At 45.8% G+C, this 20,270-nt stretch overlaps 1 protein-coding gene across 1 annotated transcript in view; it reads left to right on the forward strand.

Moving 5' to 3' along the window:
- Positions 1 to 20,270, forward strand: part of LOC137539190 (pre-mRNA-processing factor 39-like) — a 114,746-nt gene that overhangs the window by 59,410 nt on the left and 35,066 nt on the right. Inside the window, exons 6-9 of the mRNA XM_068261707.1 lie at positions 6,485 to 6,629; positions 8,187 to 8,291; positions 8,373 to 8,537; positions 19,716 to 19,842. Coding sequence (XP_068117808.1) covers positions 6,485 to 6,629; positions 8,187 to 8,291; positions 8,373 to 8,537; positions 19,716 to 19,842 — 542 coding nt within the window. The remainder of the gene's footprint in view (positions 1 to 6,484; positions 6,630 to 8,186; positions 8,292 to 8,372; positions 8,538 to 19,715; positions 19,843 to 20,270) is intronic.

Genomic DNA, 20,270 nt, shown 5'->3' on the forward strand with positions numbered 1-20,270 from the left:
TTCTATGGATGTTGGCTTTAGTTGTCAAGGATTTATAGAACCAGGACAGTTGAGACCATAACAGCCAATCTATGAGTGGGGGGGCATCAGGGTTGCCTAAGTTGTCTTTAGAGTTGAGTTTGCCTCCAGCTATAATGTGTCTAATTTGGTTCCAGAAGTCTCGATTCCATCCCAGTATGGAACGTTCTCTGACGCCTACCGCAAAAAAGGGATTGTCTAATAGGGACATAAGTTGACTATAGTCAGAGGATAGTTTTAGGCCTTCTTTGAGTTCATGCCATCTCTTGATGACAATTAATGACCAGTAGGCCCTGCTATCCATATCCGGGTATGTGTTGTGTGTTATCCACACCAGGGCTCTAGGGTCTAGGTGTGAAAGTGATGTTTCGAGGGGAACCCATTGTTTGTTTTCTTTGTCTTGAAACCAATTTAAGATGTGGGTAAGTATGACCGCGTTATAGTAGTAGTAGTTCAGATTTAGGTCTGGTTAAGATTTTGAATTTCGTCCTATGCGGTTTCCTCTGCCAAATGAAAGTTAGCATTAAAGATTGGAGTTTTTTTAGGTACGTAGCTGGTAAGCTGATGGGTAAGGCTTGTAGGGTGTACAGAATTTTGGGCAGGGTGTCCATTTTGATGACATTGATTCGGCTGGACCAGGTTAGTTTAAGATTGGACCAATTGTCCATTTCCTGTTGTAGCTTAGTTAGCAATTTGGGGTAGTTAAGGTGGAAAAGTTGTGATGTATCATTAGGAATAAGCACACCTAAATATTTAATGTGATGAAGTTGCCAGCGAAATGTAAAGGAGCTCTGGAGAAGTTACTGACATTTCCAAATTTTTCCAATTCTGACAAGACATTAGGAAATGCGATATGTGGGTTAGAAATGTAAATTAAAAGGTCGTCAGCAAATAGAGAAAGTTTGTAATGCTGGTTGTTTATATGTAAACCTTGAATTGATGAGATTTGCCGAAGTGCAATAGCTAAATGCTCCATACAGATCACATAGAGTAGTGGGGATAGGGGACAGCCCTGTCTTGTCCCGTTTGTTATGTTGAAGGCATCCGATAGGGTTCCATTAATTTTGATACGTGCGTTGGGGTTCTTATACAAAGACATTATTTTGCTTTTGCAGTTATCACCCACTCCTAGCTTTTCCAGTGAAAGTTCAAGGAAGAGCCAATGGACCCTATCGAATGCCTTCTCAGCATCGACAGACATGACGCATAAAGGGGCGTTTGTTTTTTTTGGCATAATGGATTAGTGAGACTGTTTTCAGGGTATTGTCTCTAGCCTCCCTTCCTGTGACAAAACCAGATTGGTCCGTGTGGATGACATTAGGTAACAAGGGTTTTAGTCTTTCAGCCAGAAGTTTGGCAAAGAGCTTCAAGTCAATGTTGATCAATGATATGGGCCTATAGTTGGTACAGCTGTTGGGATCCTTGCCGGGTTTGGGTATGACAGTGATATGTGCTGTTGACGTTTGGGTTGTAAAAGTGTGTGAGTCGTCTATGGAGTTAAAGGTTTTGAGTAGGATTGGAGACAATAATGAGCAATATTGTTTATAGAAGGGGCCGGTAAGGCCATCGGGGCCAGGGCTTTTCCCATTTTTTAGGGCTCTAATGCCAGAAATTAGTTCGTCCTCTGTGAATTCCTCATCCAGTGCCTGCAGGGCTTCTGTGGGTAGTGTAGGGAGGGGCGTGTTCTTAATGTAGTCATTTTTTCTTTTAGGCGGATTGGATCCATGTCATGATATTTACCTTTGATGTTATACAAAGAGGAGTAGTAATTATGAAACTCCCTGGCTATTTCAGATGTCTTATGTTTAGTTTGTCCTTTAGGATCTTTGATTGATAGTATATTAGTGGAGGAGGGATTTGGATGGAGATATTTAGCCAGAAGAGTGCCACATTTCCCTCCTTGGTGGAAGAGGGTACTACTGAGTCTCTCTCTCGCAGAAAGAGTCTTTTGATCAAGAATGGACAAAAGGGAGTTTCTAGTGTTGGACAGCAAAAGGTATTTAGTGGGGGTATAGTTTTCTTTAAGTTCTTGTTCTAGTGTGTTGATTTCTTGCAGGGATTGGGCAATCTGGGCAGAACGCTCTCTTTTGAGTCTGGAGCCATGGGAGATAAATACCCCTCTAAGGACACACTTTAAAGTTTCCCATTTAATAGTATCTGAGGTGTCATCTGATGAATGGTCGTTACAGAAATTCTCGATGGATCTTTTAATGTCTGCAGCACATGCTGGGTCTTTTAATAAATTATCATTTAATCTCCATTGGTTCTGGAACCTGTTTCGTTTGCCTATGGAGAAAGAACAGTAGATGGGGGAGTGGTCCGACCAAATTCTATTGCCTATGGACGCCTGGACGTCACTCTCCAGAAGTTTCTGAGATATAAAGATATAGTCAATTCGACTATGGGAATGGTGAAGCGAGGAGAAAAATGAGTAATCTCTTTCTGTAGGGTGGAGGATCCTCCAGGCGTCCACCAGGCAAAGAGAGCTTAATTTAGTTTTAAGTTCTAAAATAACAGACTTGGGGAGGGAGGGAGGGACGCTGTGAGGAGGAGTCTAATATGGGATTGAAGCAGAGGTTGAAGTCCCCGCCTAATATGATCGATCCTTCTGCGAAGGTGGCTAGTTTAGATAAGTAGGATAAAAGTGTGCGACCTTGATTGGAATTGGGAAGATAAAGGTTTGCTAAAGTGTATTTGGTTTCGTGAATTTGAATTATGAGGAAAAGGTATCACCCCTGGGTGTCGGAGAGGTCTTTTAAAATTGTAATGTTTAGGTTTTTATGGAATCCTATTGATACCCCTTTGGCTTTATTAAGAGGGCTAGTACTGTGATGCCACCTGTTGTAATACCTTGATTTAATGGTGGGGACCTCTCCCTCCTTAAAATGTGTTTCCTGGAGAAACAGGATGGAAGCTTTGAGTTTGTGCATGTGGTGTAGAACTTGTGATCTTTTGGTAGGGGAATTAAAGCCTTTAACATTGTAGGAAGCTATCTGACATCTATCCATTTTTGTAGCTGGTGAAGGGCTTAGGACGTGATATTCTATTGATGGTTATAGGGGAAAGCAGGTCTCTGAGACTTGCAGTAACATGGTGGCGCTGGAAGGGGCAGGGGGAGGAAGGGGAGAGAGAGGGGAAGGACGAAAGTATAGCAGTGATAGAAGAGAAAAAACAACACTTAACTGTAAACAGAAAAATCAGATGAGAAGTCAACCTGAATTGAAAAGAGGTAACCTTCAGAGAACACCCCATTGGCATTACAAGTAATGCCGATGCGGTGAGCGATTTGGTGGGAGGTGGAAGCATATCGCCGCGGGCAGGCGCTCCCACCTAACCAAGACTAATAGTTTACACATGAAATCATAAAGGCTCATTTATCTTACTTAGCTGATAATTAAACCGGTACAGGTGGCGTGTCCAGGGGGAAGGGACGAGGGCGCCCTGTAAGAGCATGGTAACCCTGTATTTATGAGTAGACTGTGGGTTGTTTCCCTAGAGGAAGACTCTATCGGGAAGATCTTTGATGTTTTAGGCTAGGCCCAGGTCCTGATCCAATCAGGGTTTTAGCTTAGTGTGATGTGGCAACTTATTAGTATTGGCTTGTGGGTTAGTAGAAGAAGTTGCCAGAGGGTTTCACAGTAATGACCATCAGAGTTTCCTCCCCTGGACATCCACCAACCAGTTCTAGGAGAACCAAAACAGCAGCCCATGTGGTATAGTAGCAGGGCGTGCAGCAAGTTTAGATCAACATCTCTGTGACCCAAGGAGGTCAAGAGGGATGTTGCTCCAAGCAAACCAAGTTAAGAATAACAGTTAGCAGGTCAACAGAATATATGAAAAATGACATTGCAACATTTAAATGTGAATAGATAGGCGCTAATTAGCGGTCAGTATTAGCTCTTTGCGGCCTGTTTCTAGGTGCGACTCTCTTCCACTTCTCTCTTTGCGGCATGGCCAGGGTGGATGTTTGGATTGGCCACTCATCAAGTTCAATTACTGGTAGATCGAAAGTATCTCTGACTTTTTGTAGGTCTTGGGGAGAATTGAAGGTGACGGATTTGCCCTCTTTGCTTATGTGTACAGAAAAGGGATATCCCCAGCGATACAAGATGTCACGTTCCCTGAGGGTTTCAAGCAAAGGTTTGATGGCTTTGCGTAGCTGCAGGGTTAGGCTTAAGAGATCAGGAAATAGGTGTATTTTGGCACCGTCAAAGTCTATTTCCCCTTTGGTGCAGGCGGCCTGCATAATTGCAGCTTTCTCTTTAAAGAAATGAACTCTGCATACAATGTCGCGTGGTCTGGCCGGGTCAGTGCTTGTGGGCCCTGCCGTTCGATGGGCTCTGTCTAATTCGATTTTGTTCCCAGTCGGCACGTTTAAAAATATATTGAAGATAGCCTCAGCCGTGGCCATAATGTCAGGTTTTGTTCCTGGTAATCACTGGTCAGTAGGCTCATACCTAACAAAACTGGTCCAAGGAATGACAACCACTTCACTGGCAACAGGATTGGGGGCACCCAAAGCTTGTTGATCCACTTAAGGAGCAGAGTCTAGCGAATCTCTAACCTGCCTGCTCCAATCCCACAAATGAGCTTTTGTATTAGAAATTGCTGTAAAACTATCTGAAATATAGTTGCAGACTAGTCAGAATGGTGACACTTTTCCACTGTGGAAAGCACAATTGGCACATTAGTGTCTGAATTTTGGCCGTGATGGAAGATTGCCTAGTCCCCGGATCTGTGAGAGGTCTGACTGAGCATTTGATTTGCTAGAGAAACTCGTTTCTGTCACACAAATTTTAGAACTTAACCAGTTGCTGCCTCATGACATGAAAATAAGTCTCTCTTCCCTACAAAACCCTAGATATCACTGTTTATTTATCTCGAGTTGATAAAAACACTATAAAGATTAAAAGGAAGGGCAGCAGTGGACCTGAACCCTTGCATAGGACAGAAGGAAAACATAGAGAAATGCACCCTGTATATATTTAGAGAGTTTAGCCTGTCCCCCTCATTTGTGTCTAATTACAAGTTGTAATTTGATCTTTCCCTTTGTCACCTGACTGTCATGGCAGATAAGCTCATTTGAAAACACAGGATGTTAATATGTCCGCTTTCATGAAAGCAGGAAGTAGAAACAGTGCAGGATTTGTAGCGGCTGTAACAAAGAGATGTTTTTCCTTATAAAGGTTATTATGGTGTTGTGTATCTTTTAGAGCAGAAAGGAAGTTCAGAGTTCAGGTCCGCTTTAAGCTGAAACATTTGGCTGCTGTGTTTAGGCTATGTTTACATTGTTAGACTGTACCACATACATTTTGATCATGCCTCCTGGAGATTAGTCTTGGTGCTGCTCATTGGTGGGAGGACAGTTCCTGCATCCGGATCAGGTGGATGTCGGGTGCTCCCTGCGCTGTTCTGCATTGGGGGAGGCAAAAAATAATTGCTGCGGCAGTGCAAATCAAAAAATAAAGAGGGAGTTAAAGGTTAATACAGCAAAGGGAGATAGTAACATCATACTAAATTAAACAGAAGTCAATACACACAGGCCCTTAAGCTTGGGCCCACTAGGAATTGCAGACCGCTATCAAAAACACTAGTGGTGGCTTTCCGCTACATATCCCAGTAGTGGGGTTGGGCTGCATATCCCAGTAGTGGAGTTGGGCTGCATATCCCAGTAGTGGGGTTGGGCTGCATATCCCAGTAGTGGGGTTGGGCTACATATTCCAGTAGTGGAGTTGGGCTGCATATCCCAGTAGTGGGGTTGGGCTGCATATCCCAGGAGTGGAGTTGGGCTGCATATCCCAGTAGTGGAGTTGGGCTGCATATCCCAGGAGTGGAGTTGGGCTGCATATCCCAGTAGTGGGGTTGGGCTACATATTCCAGTAGTGGAGTTGGGCTGCATATCCCAGTAGTGGGGTTGGGCTGCATATCCCAGGAGTGGAGTTGGGCTGCATATCCCAGGAGTGGAGTTGGGCTGCATATCCCAGGAGTGGAGTTGGGCTGCATATCCCAGGAGTGGAGTTGGGCTGCATATCCCAGTAGTGGGGTTGGGCTGCATATCCCAGTAGTGGGGTTGGGCTGCATATCCCAGTAGTGGGGTTGGGCTGCATATCCCAGTAGTGGGGTTGGGCTGCATATCCCAGTAGTGGGGTTGGGCTGCATATCCCAGTAGTGGGGTTGGGCTACATATTCCAGTAGTGGAGTTGGGCTGCATATCCCAGTAGTGGGGTTGGGCTGCATATCCCAGTAGTGGGGTTGGGCTGCATATCCCAGTAGTGGAGTTGGGCTACATATCCCAGTAGTGGAGTTGGGCTACATATTCCAGTAGTAACTGGGACATGTAAGGGTGGAGAAATTCACCTGATTTTTACTTACTTATTTTTCTACTGGCTAGACTTGATGGATGTCTTTTTTTAAATCACACTAAGGGAACTTGTTGCTGTGATTTTTTTTTTTTTTACCCATACAGATATAAGATATTTGCTTGTGCACATTCCCCAATTCAACTTCTAAGCACGGAGGAACAGGAGTGGATCCGCTCAAAAATACAGTTAGCAAGTGATGATGATCAGATTGCTGCTGAAGACTCGGAGGACAATACAGATTCACTAACAGTGTGTATTTCTTACCATGTTTTGTTGAGTTGCATGTGTGTAGCATAATTCTGAGTAAACCATAATGAAGTGACGCCCTCATTTTTCATGAGGTAGCTTATTGAATTCATCAGCATTGTGAAGATGTCAAGAACAGCTCCATGATGCACTGAATAAAGTTAGTTATTGCAATTAAATTATTTAAAAAAAATTCTTATCTCTTTAGAAAGCTTGTTAAATACAGTATGTACTGCTTTGTTTCATTCTCGATGAAACCATTCCTCCTTAGCAGAAATGTATGGACGGGTAGTCAGGAGGCATGGAGTCCTATCCTATTAGCTTTTCTGCTGAGTTTTCTCTAAAGGACATAATTTTTTAACTTATATAAAAAATAACTTTTCAGCACTTTGCAATAAAAGTTTGAAGTACTAAAATGTAAGTAAAAGGTCATATCAAACTTATTTTAAAGGGATACTGTAGGGGGGTCGGGGGAAAATGAGTTGAACTTACCCGGGGCTTCTAATGGTCCCCCGCAGATGTTCTGTGCCCGCGCAGCCAGCCACCGATGCTCCGGTCCCGCCTCTGGTTCACCTCTGGAATTTCAGACTTTATAGTCTGAAAACCACTGCGCCTGCGTTGTCGTGTCCTCGCTCCCGCTGATGTCACCAGGAGCGTACTGCGCAGGCCCAGTATGGTCTGTGCTTGCGCAGGATGCGCGTCTGACGTTAGATGGTGAGTGACCATGGTATCTTCTGCTGCGGCGCTCGCTCTGAATTTTACTTACACAGGGGGTGGGGGAGGATAGAAGAGGCGGCCCTTTGGGTGGGGGGGAAACAAGTCTATTGACTGCTTCCCCCCCCCCCCCCCCCCCCATCCAGGCTATAAGTAGAAACATTTAGGACTGGCTTGCTACAAGGTGATCCCTACACTTTTTTATACTGTGTGTCAGTTCTAAATTTCTCGACTTATAGCTCAGTGTATACGGTGTTTTACATTAAAATATTCTGAGAGTGTAAAATGCAAATGGTGCTAGTCAGTGCCTAATCCACTTAAACATTCTGCAGTTTACCTTTAATTCAGATGAGCAATCAGAAGTATGTTTAATGCTGGGCATACACGGTTAGTTTGTTTCCTTATCAATGGAGCCGCTGATGGCTCGATTGATAATATCTGACAGGTCCAATGACCCGCCGGATAGATTCCCCGCTCGATCCCCGCGGGCGGACAATAGCGGGGTATCGAGAGGCTGATAAGGCATGCCCGCGGGGACCAGCGGGAATCGTTCCGCGCGGACGAGCGGTGACGCGCCGGCATCAAGCCGCTGGCTCGATACCGCCGCATAAACTTACCGTGTATGCCCATCATTATAGTCATACCAGGAACCCATAGTTTCTGAAATGTAAATGACAATGTGTTTCTTGCAGTGTTGTGTAGAAGGAGCCTTTCCCTACATTCTTCGTTTTAATTACTATATACACATTCACAATAGATCCTCGACTGTGCAGTTTTACCTATGAGCAGGTAAAATAGCAATTATAGTTTTTCGAGTGTAAAATTTGTATGTTTTCTTTTCTTCAGGAAAGTGATTTAGCACAGTTCCGAGAACAGATGCTCAAACTCCGAGAGCAGCTGTACCTCTTAAATGAAGCTCAGGTGAAGCAACGTTGTGCTTTTGAAGAGAGGGTGAGTCTTTTTTCTCTCTCTCTGTAACATCCTTTTTAGTGTTGCCTTTTAATAACACTGGGTACATTTACTTTTATTCAGATCAAACGGCGTTATTTCTTTGCTGCACCATTAAATATCAAGCAGCTGCAAAACTGGAGAAAGTATCTGGCATTTGAAATTTCTCATAAACAGCATGATCGCATAGTGACTCTGTATGAGCGCTGTGTTATGACTTGTACCCTATATGAGGAATTTTGGCTATCGGTAAGTCTCATTACTAGTTTGGAAGTATGATGAAAATGACTATATACAAAGCTAATACTGTAATTCGCATAATTACTCATATACGTATAAGCATGAGGTTTCAATAAAGTGCAAAATTGTGCAATAGAAATGCCCATTGGAGGGAATTCAGAGTTTGAAAGCCAGCTGGTGGCAATAATTTGAGCTGTGATATATACAAAACTGTATTTGACCCGTAGCGAAGTGGTTATTTGGAAGACCGATGTGAATTGTGTTTACCATCATTAAGGTTTTTCCATTTTAAAGACTGGTATAGCTTGCAGATTCTCTTCATGCAAAAATCAGGAGACTTTGGGGATGTTTTTTCTTAAAAAGGGTTAGGACTCCCTATCGATTATGCATGTATTAGTGAAACACCCAGTTATATGTGTAGTCTGATTATTTTTGCAGGGGTTAATTATTTGCGAGATTTCCTAGTAATGTTAGGTACACACGGTGCAACTTCCTGTCAGATCGACGGGTCGCACCAACTTGTCCGATCTGTTCCTGGTTGATTACAGGATCCATTTTGTGAAGTAATGTCCTGAAAATAAATTCACTTATCGATCTGGAGCAATTTGCACATGTACATACAATGCATCTGCCAGTCAGATTACCCATTGATCTGGCAGGAAAATTCATTGTGTGTACCTAGCATTAGGCGTACCTCAAATTGGCATTTTTTTTGCACAATTTTACACTTTATTAGAATGCCTTGCTTATACATATGAGGAATTATGCTTGTTAAGCACTTTTTTTTTCTACAGTAGGTGAAGTACAAAGAGTACTTATTTTTCACCTCAAAAAAATGTTTGACTTGAGTATAAACATAGGGTAGAAACCCAGGCCGCTACTTTTAACAACCCCATATCACTTCTCTGGTGGTCTGAGTAGCCTGTCTTCCTCCCCCATATAGCGTTCCCTGGTATCAAGTGGCCCGCTTCCAAGGTTGTCTATTGCCCCCTCCCATCCCCATATAGCTTCCCTGCTGGTCTAGTGGCCTCCCTCCCTTCCCATATAGCTCCCCTGGTGCTGTAGTGCCCCCCTCCTTCATATAGCATTCCCTGGTGTCTAGAGGCCCAATTTCCCTGGTGATCTAGTGGCTTCCCCAACCTGCTCTCTACTTCCTGGTTCTCATGTATGTTGCATACATGCATAAGAACCAGAAGGTAGAGAGCACATTACGGCCACTGGAGGAGAAATTGGTTTGGAGACCTGGTGTAGTGCTGTCCAGCATTGGATCAGGTGAGAATGTTCTTGCAGCATCTCCACTGCCACTACACTTTTAGCGGATCACAGGAGGGGGGCCCTTGGAGGAGGAGGAAAGAAGTTGGGGTGTCCCCCTCCCCTCATTATCCACTCTGATCAGCTGAGCTGGACCCAAGGAAAATTCAGGGGGGTTTTGGGGGGGCGAGGGAGCAAAAAAAAAATTAAAATCTCGGTTTACACTGGAGTATGTCCAGTGATTTGTGTAACATTTAAAGGACAACTGCCTTGAGAAGAATATGGAAGCTGCCATATTTATTTTCTTTTAAACAATATCAGTTGCCTGACTGTCCTCCTTATCTATTGAGCTGCAGTAGTGTCTGAATAACAGAAACAAGCATGCAGCTACTCTTGTACTGCACAAGAGAAAAAGGGATGTGTGCTCTGACCAATCAACTCCTGACTTAACCTCCCTGGCGTTATGATTATTTACAGATTTAAGGTCTAAAAGCCATACAATTTTTTTCACAAGCTTTTAGACCCTAAAAACAAGAGGAAAACCTACCTCAGAGAGCTCCTGCATGAAACTCACTCAGGCACTGGATTACCACCCTGTTCTGCGGCTTTCCGTCTGGGATTAACGCTAAGGAGGTTAAATACTGGCTGCCTCAAGTCATCTGACTAATTAAAATGGCAAAGCATTTGCAAATTGCATTCGCCTACCAGAATATGCAGGATCTAACCTGTCCACCTACTCTTCCTACAGGAGTTGGCCCATGCAATCTTTTGCATCTCAACAGGGGTGCCGTGTGTAGGCCTCCTTGTACCCCCAAGAAATGAAGGGCAGTGCAGACACCCCCACAAGGCATCCACTGCCCGGGAGCGCCGCAACTGCCCCTCAGGGAGGGGGAAGTGGGAAAACATGGCCAGCACACCACCCAACCCACCCCCCGGACATGGCCGGAGCCCGGGGGGAACACCCATGCTGCCCCCCCCAAAGGATAGATACCCTACCTTTGCGAATTTACTTTCCTGTGTTGCCAATTGCATGGCCTGGAAGCAAACACACCGGTGAGGGGGGCTGAGGCGGGCGCAGTCAAGCCCCTCAGACGCTGCCACTGCTGGGTGAGCCCATCCGCACCCTGTCCCCCCTTGTCAGATCTGACAATAATGTCAAAATGAAACACCTGAACTGCATACACCAGGCAACTGTTATTAAAAGGAAATAAATATGGCAGCCTCCCTAGTCCTCTTGCTACAGTTGTCCTTTAGGCAGTGCTCTGTGTAACATTTAAGGAGGAACTATAGTAAAAATAAAGTAATGAGTAAACCCCCCCTCCCCACCGAAATTTATCACTGGTGGTGACATCTTTAGTTATTTCAGGTGCAGCGATGCAGAATGTTTGTTTCTGAGAATTCCAAAGTCAGTGAAAAAGATGCCAGGTCTCCCAGAATGTTCTTTAAGGAGAACTCCACATAGCTAAACAGACTAGGCTGAGCATAACTGGGAGGGCAGGACTACATAGCAATATATAGATATAGGAAGTTTTCTGATGCTGACACCAAGAAAATTGCTGTAAAAGTGGGTATTCTAAATATTTTACTGCATTCTACGATTTGTCACTACAGAGACTATTTGACATGCTGCCTCTCAGAGCCATATTAAGATCATAACACCCCCCCCCCCCCCCAAAGTAGTATTACCTGATTGTCCTACCTTCTCCAACGTCCTTGTCTCCAGTGTAAGTAGTATTACCTCATTGTCCTACCTTCTCCAACGTCCTTGTCTTCAGTGTCTCTTTGATCACCCCCTAACATGTAAAAATTGTGCCAATGGAGCATGTGATTAGACACCCCACTGGAGCCATGGAGATGGGGATGCTGTAGGAGGAAAGTTGCATCACTGGAGCCTGGACAGGTGATTTACCTCTCCACTCCGCTCACCACATTATAGTTCCTTGTTTTACGTTTCTACATTTGAAATTGAAAGTAAATTTTAAAAAGAGTAAAGGTAGTCCCTGACTTACGAACGACCCGCTGATACGAAAGGCCCGATCCCACCGTGATGACGTGCTTCAAGCTTCCCCCGAGTGCCGGTGCATGGCACCCGCAGCAGTGTTGGACTCCCCTCCAAACCGAGTCCAGCGATGTCCATCCTCCTCTCTCCGCCTCTCCTCTCCACCTCCGCTCTTGTGCACGGCATTGCTTCGCTTCCTGTATGTCATGTGACATACATGTTCCTGTATGTCACATGACGTACAAGAAGCGATGCTGTGCACTAGAGGCTGCAAGAGATGGAATGGCTAGATGGACAGTGATGGACTTGGGCTAGAAGGTGAGTCCAGCTCTGCTGCTTGTGCCAGAGGGGGTACAAATGGAGGCACATGGGAGGGCAAACAAGAGGCACTAAGGGGGAGGGGGCAAAAAGAGGCACATGGGGGGCAAGCAAAGGCACAGAGGAGGGGCAAACAGAGGCACTAAGGGGGGGGGGGGGACAAATGGAGGCACATGGGAGAGACAAACAGGCAAAGGGGGGCACATAGGAGGCAAGGGGGACAGAGATGGCACAGCGTTCTGACTTAGGAACGTATTCAGGTTAAGAACAAATATACAGTCCCTATATCGTTTAACTGGGGACTACCTGTAAATTCAAATATATTTTCTACTTAAAGTATACCTTACCCCATAAAAGCAATCAAAAACGAGGTGAGCAGGCATGTGTGGTGGGCTTTCCTCATGCCCACCACTCCCCCTGTACTCCGTCGCCCTCTATTTTTGTGCACTGAGCCTCCTAAGCTACTTCCTGGTCAGGTGGGTCTGTGAAGACTGTGTAGGCGCTGCCCGGCGACGCGCATCCCTTAATGTGCGGCCGGTAGTGCTCTGTGCATGCGCACTAGTAGTTGTAATAAAGGTACAGAAGAAGGGGGGGAGGAGGGGGAAGGCACTATAGCTGGATCAGCATCTAAAATGGAGGACCAACAGGGCCACAGCGCATCCCACTTGTGACACAGTCAGCGTGCTCTAACTGGAAATGAACAGAAGTCAGGTAGGTACAACAAAGAGTGCGGAGTCGGCACTGCTGCAAACTGTGCTTTAATCCACAGGTGGTAGTTCATCACATTGCGTGCAATACAAATAAGGTAAACATACCGTGCGGTGGGGGCTGTAGGCTGTAAGCTGGTGGTGGGTGCTGGGTACAGGAATAGCCTTACGGCCGTTTCGCGTTATCTGGGCGCTTCTACGGAGGCTATGTGTTGGAGGCAGACTGGCCGGGTAGAAATACCCTCTACTACGGCATCCGGCGGACTTCCGCCTTCTAAGGCCGCCCCTAACCTTCCCACTCAGCCAATCATGCAATGGGGCGCATCTGCGCTTCATGGTCGGCTCAAGAGAGGAAGGGGTAAGCTAAACTACTCGTGCCGAGGTAGACCATACTATATTAGATGGCTACTGAAGCTATTGCTTCACACAGCAGCTAGATATGGTTTGGCGCCGTCTAGTGGCAGAAGGCTAAACTGTAATACAAATGTTAAAAATAGTGTGACACACTGGTGAAGTAAAAGTTGTTGGTATCAAAATTACAAAAATGTGAAACCGATATAGTTGTCTATATAAAAATATTAGTGCAAAACATATCTCATTGTTATTTAAGTGTCACTAGAAAAGTGACAGAGTTAAAAAACGTGACAATAAGTGCCATGACCAAGTAGTTTAAAAATGTTCATCTAATGAGTCAATAAAAAAGGGGAGGGAAAGTGGTAAGGGGAACTGCGCCCTTTAGGCGGAGCACAAGGAGGGGGAGAGGGAAATCCAAGGCAAAAAAAGAAAAGGACGGCACTTGCAGTGGGAGGACAGGAAGTATCCCAAAAACCCGAAGCGAAGAAGGAATTAGATCTTTCCACAGCAATCCAATGTGAACCTCTGGAGGTCCTTAATTTATCAAATGTGCTACTTCCTGATGGGGTAAAATAACTTCTACAAAAAGGCCTCAATTACAGTCTTGCCACTGATTTCGACTTTGCCAACTTCAGAGTTGATTTATATAAGAACATCAGACGCCTCAATATAAAATTACATTTCTTGAAAAAAGATCATCCAACCAATCAGCCATGAACTATGTGCTGGGGAGATGCGAAAGTTAGTACCTTGGGCTTCAGCCCTGGAATCGAATGGACCATTCAGGACCAGCAAAATCTTGACATTCTGAGGGAATTGGAATTGCAGGCAAATGAAGAGGAACAAAGAACAGAAGCATGTTTTAAACCCTGTAAATCTACAGCCCCTTTCCATGTTCAGTCAGGTTGTAGTTTAGATATTTTCCAAAAGGTTGTAGAAAGAGATGTTAAGGCACAAATATACCCTAAGGCAGATAATAATCTTTCCATTAAAGAAAAACGGGCCCTCAAATGGTTGCAAAATCGTACAGATTTGCAAATACGTCGAGCAGACAAGGGAGGAGCAATTGTGGTGTTATCAGTAGACCATTACCGGAATGAAGCATTAAGACAGCTACAAGACACCACAATTTATCAACGCCTCCCTGGAGATCCTACAATCCGTTATCAGAACCTACTGAGATCTTTATTACGTAGAGGGACCGAACAGGGCGTAAATACACCCAAATTAGCCAATGATCTGCTACCGAGTTATCCCATCAAACCCATTTGGTATCATATACCTAAGGTGCACAAGTCCCAGACCAACCCCCCGGGTCGCCCCATCGTATCTGGGATGGGGTCGATTATTTAGAGGTTGTCCAGATATCTGGACCACGTCCTGAGGCCACTACTTTGCCATGTTCCCTCCCATTTAGTAGACACTGCAGATGTCCTAAGGGGAGTGGAGGAATATTCATGGCATAAAGGAGACCTCTTAGAAACTATAGACGTGGAAAGTCTATACAGTAGAATTCCACACAATTTGGGTCTTGTAGCAATCAGGAGATTCCTGGATCGCACAGACAAGGATGACAATTTCAAGGACTTCATTTGTGAATGTCTTGAGTTTGTGCTCACACATAATTCTTTTGTTTTTGATGGGCAGTGGTATTGGCAGATCTCGGGAACCACCATGGGGACAGCTGTCTCCTGTACCTATGCAAATTTGTTCCTCGCGTGGTGGGAGGAGGAATACATACATTCTCCCCGCAATCCCTTCAGAAGTCAGCTTGGGGCGTGGTCCAGATATGTGGATGACGTGCTGGTGTTTTGGTCTGGGACTTGTGCTACCTTTGACAAATGTATGCATTACATTAATGCAAATGAGGCAAATATGGCTTTTACAGCTAACATAGCACAAGATAGGGTGGCCTTCTTGGATTTAGAGCTCGTCATTGAAGGGACTCCGAGCTCATACAAAAAAAGAAAGTTGTACTCACCAGGGGCTTTCTCCAGCCCAGTGCTGGTCGGGAGGTCCCACGCCGGCGTCCTGGCTCCACTCCTTCTCCCCGCTCCGGAATGGCTGACAGGCCGCAGCCCGGGCGACACTCGGCAGAGTGTCGGGCTGCTCCTTCCGCGTATGACGCGGCTGACGTCACACGCCGGCCGCCTCGCGTCATCACGGCGGCCGGCGTGAAAGTACTTTCCCTGCCGAAAGACCGGGCGACACTGCCGAGTGTCGCCCGGTCTGCGGCCTGTCAGCTATTCCGGAGCGGGGAGAAGGAGAGGAGCCAGGACGCCGGCGTGGGACCTCCCGACCAGCACTGGGCTGGAGAAAGCCCCTGGTGAGTACAACTTTCTTTTTTTGGGTGAGCTCGGAGTCCCTTTAAGGAGGGAAAACTGATACCAATGGGATTCCGTAAAGCAACTGCATCCAATGCCCTTCTTCATGATACTAGTTTCCACCCAGAACACGTGACCCGCACACTCCCATATGCCCAGTTCCTCCGATTACGCCGCAATAACGCACTCGACGACGATTTTCGTCGGCAGTCGGAGGACCTGGGCAAGAGACTTCTAGCAAGAGGCTACAAAGTTGAGGTAATACAACAGGCCTTCAGAAAAGCAAGTTCACAGGAAAGGAAATCTTTATTGGAAAACACAAAGAGAAGAACCTCTGCAGTATCAAAAAGAGTGCCAATGTCTTTCGACTTTACAGCAATGACAGATCAAATCAAGATGACCATGATCAAAAATTGGGATATTCTTTTAAGGGACCCCATCCTGAAGCCCTTGGTAGCTGAAGGACCTCTGTTCTCTTTTAGGATAGCCCCTACGATAGGATCATTGGTTAGCAGGAGCGAATTCAGAACCCCACATAGAAGCAATTGGTTGGAACAACTTAAACCCCACGGGAACCATAAATGTGGGCACTGCGTATCGTGCAATCAAATGAAAGTTGGAAATAACTTCCAGTTAGGATCTTTGCGATGCAAAGTCAGTGCGTTTTTCACATGCTAGAGAGAATACGTCGTGTACGCCTTATGGTGTCCCTGTGGTCGCTTCTATGTGGGGGAAACCACAAGATCGATTAACAGACGATTCAGAGAGCATTTCAATTCAATTAAATCAGGCCATGGCTCACCAAGGTTAATAGAGCATATAAGCGCAACACATAATGGTGATCCTTCTGTACTGACGTTTGCAGGTATCGTCCATATCCCTCCATTAACCCCCTTGGCGGTATGAAAAATACCGCCAGGGGGAAGCGCAACAGTTTTTTTTAATTTTTTTTTTTTTTTTATCATGTAGCGAGCCGAGGGCTCGCTACATGATAGCCGCTGCTCAGCGGCATCCCCCCAGCCCCGCCGATCGCCTCCGGCGATAGGCGATCAGGAAATCCCGTTCAAAGAACGGGATTTCCTGGAGGGCTTCCCCCGTCGCCATGGCGACGGGGCGGGATGACGTCACCGACGTCAGCGACGTCGGGACGTCATTGGGAGACCCGATCCACCCCTCGGCGCTGCCTGGCACTGATTGGCCAGGCAGCGCTCGGGGTCTGGGGGGGGGGGGCCGCGCGCCGCACCGGATAGCGGCGATCGGGCGCGCGGCGGCGGCGATCGGGGTGCTGGCGCAGCTAGCAAAGTGCTAGCTGCGTCCAGCAAAAAAAAAATTAAGCAAATCGGCCCAGCAGGGCCTGAGCGGCACCCTCCGGCGGCTTACCCCGTGTCACACACGGGGTTACCGCTAAGGAGGTTAAGAAGAGGAGGTGATCGGGAGAAAAAACACAAAAGGGAGGAAATACTGCTGATTATAAGGACCGATGCCATGGGCCCACTAGGTCTAAATGATTATGCTGGGTCTTAGACCCTTAAAATGTTAATGCTCTGATCATTTTCAATGTGTTAGGCGAGAACTGGTTGAGTCCCCCCAGATCTTTATCGATTTTATTATGTTCTTGTATTAATTGTATTTATCCCAATATGGTGGTTAGGATACCCCAGGTAGGATATTGACAGCTTCCCCTTACCACTTTCCCTCCCCTTTTTTATTGACTCATTAGATGAGCATTTTTAAACTACCGTATATACTCGCATACAAGCCGAATTTTTGACCCCCAAAAAGGGGGTCAAAAGTTAGGGGTCGGCTTGTATGCGAGTCTCTAGTGTGGTGGTGGTGGTCCGCGGCGCCCCCCGCCCGCTCGCTCCCTCCCTCCGCGGCCGCTGCTATTACCTCTTCAGCCGGCGGCCGCTTCCTCTACTCTGGGTGCCCCTCTCGCTCTGCTCGCCGTGTATCACAGCAGCGCGCCCGGCGCTGCTGCTGTGACGAGGCAGGAGAGAGCGGTTCCCCTGGTAACGGCGATGTGTATGGAACCGCTCTCTCCTGCCTCGTCACAGCAGCAGCGCCGGGCGCGCTGCTGTGATACACGGCGAGCAGAGCGAGAGGGGCACCCGGAGTAGAGGAAGCGGCCATCGGCTGAAGAGGTAATAGCGGCGGCCGCGGAGGGAGCTGCGGGCGGACGGACGGGGGATCACTATACTGGGCACTATACTGGCTAAACTGGGCACTATACTGGCTAAGCTGGGGCACTATACTTGCTATACTGGACACTTTACTGGCTATACTGGGCAGTTTACTAGCTATACTGGGCAATTATACTGGCTATACTGGGCACTATACTGGGCACTATACTGGCTATACTGGGCACTTTACTGGCTAAACTGGGCACTTTACTGGCTAAACTGGGCACTATACTTGCTATACTGGGCACTATACTAGCTATACTGGGCACTATACTGGACACTTTACTGGCTATACTGGGCAGTTTACTAGCTATACTGGGCACTTTACTGGCTATACTGGGCACTATACTGGCTATACTGGGCACTATACTGGGCACTATACTGGACACTTTACTGGCTATACTGGGCACTATACTGGCTATACTGGGCACAGTACTGGCTATACTGTGCACTTTACTAGCTCTACTGGGGCACTACCTACCAATACTGGGGCACTACCTACCAATACTGGGGCACTATACTAGCTATACTGGGGCACTACACTAGCTATACTGGGGCACTACACTAGCTATACTGGGCACTATACTAGCTATACTGGGCACTTTACTAACTATACTGGGGCACTACCTACCCATACTGGGCACTATACTAGCTATACTAGGACACACTGGGGGGATCACGCGGCCTGCACCAATCCAGCATTTCCTACCCCCGGCTTATATGGGGGTCAATCATTTTTCCCTATTTTTTTAGGTAAAAGTTGGGGGGTCGGCTTATATGCGGGTCGGCTTATATGCGAGTATATACGGTACTTGGTCATGGCACTTATTCACTTTTTTTAACTCTGTCACTTTTCTAGTGACACTTAAATAACAATGAGATATGTTTTGCACTAATATTTTTATATAGACAACTATATCGGTTTCACATTTTTGTAATTTTGATACCAACAACTTTTACTTCACCAGTGTGTCACACTATTTTTCACATTTGTATTACAGTTTAGCCTTCTGCCACTAGATGGCGCCAAACCATATCTAGCTGCCGTGTGAAGCAATAGCTTCAGTAGCCATCTAATATAGTATGGTCTACCTCGGCACGAGTAGTTTAGCTTACCCCTTCCCCTCTTGAGCCGACCATGAAGCGCAGATGCGCTCCATTGCATGATTGGCTGAGTGGGAAGGTTAGGGGCGGCCTCAGAAGGCGGAAGTCCGCCGGATGCCGTAGTAGAGGGTATTTCTACCCGGCCAGTCTGCCTCCAACACATAGCCTCCGTAGAAGCGCCCAGATAGCGCGAAACAGCCGTAAGGCTATTCCTGTACCCAGCACCCACCACCAGCTTACACCCCCACCGCACGGTATGTTTACCTTATTTGTATTGCACGCAATGTGATGAACTACCACCTGTGGATTAAAGCACAGTTTGCAGCAGTGCCGACTCCGCACTCTTTGTTGTACCTATCACACTAGTAGTTGTGACGTAGTGCGCGTGCCGTGGGCGCCACAAAGTAGCTTCAGAGGGCCAGTGCACAAAAGAGGAGGGCGACAGGGAAATCTGTTTGGATTTCTTTTTTAGGCTAAGGTATCCTTTAATGGTACAGTACAGTTTATGTATTTTGCATTTGATATCCAAGCTTTTTAAACTTTGAAATCTTAAAGCCCACACCAATTTTCAGGCTCTTATGGCTTGCTAGAAGATAAATGTAGTCAACCCATCCAATATTCATATTGTTTTGTGGGGAAATTATCACCTTTCCATATGTTAGTCTGTTTTTCATGCATTTCTAGGCAATATTCCAAATTTATAAGTATTGTATTGTTTGATCAGTGATGGCTTTTTTTTTTTTTTTTTTTTTTTGTTTAAACCCTCTTTCCCAATATTATCTACATGGGGCTAACAAAAGTGTTCATTATACAGTAAATGTTTGCATGAGAACATTAAACCTCCCTGATGTCCCCATTTTCCCTTTGCCATACTTCTGGAAATTGTAAAGTGATTATTGGGTATTTATTGCTCTAAATAATTTAATGAGATGTTTCTTTATATTGTATAGTATGCACAGTATATGGAGCGACATTCAGTGGAAGCTGCCCGAACCGTATTTGAAAGAGCTTGTCTTATCTGTCTGCCCTTAAAATATAGTATACATCTTCAGTGGGCAGCGTTTGAAGAGAAGCATGGTAAGCTACTCTTGCTAGTTCTTTATTACACTAAGTTTTGCATGATTTACTTCAAAGCTAGATTTGTGTTATTGTGTGCTGTTTACTGTGTATAGGTTATGCTTTGTGTATCTAAACTTAAACCAAAAGTTCCAGGCACCACACTGAAAACAACCCCAGGTGTAGCTACAGTGATATATTACAGAAATGCTGTGGCAGTTTATAAACAAGTTTAATTATGATTATTTATTTTTTTCATACAAGAATTGGTACTGGTCCTGCTAGCTGGCAAATGCTGCATTGTAAAGAGTGACAGTTGTAGCCTGCTGTTTTGCTTTGACGGACTGACCTCTTGAGCTAATCTTTGGGCTGAGAAATCTTACCCTAGCCCCACCCACCTAACAAAGCGAAACTGAAGTTCGTTTTAAAACAAACTGTTTCACTTACCT

Source organism: Hyperolius riggenbachi, chromosome 11, assembly GCF_040937935.1.
Source record: "Hyperolius riggenbachi isolate aHypRig1 chromosome 11, aHypRig1.pri, whole genome shotgun sequence".
NCBI lineage: Eukaryota > Metazoa > Chordata > Amphibia > Anura > Hyperoliidae > Hyperolius > Hyperolius riggenbachi.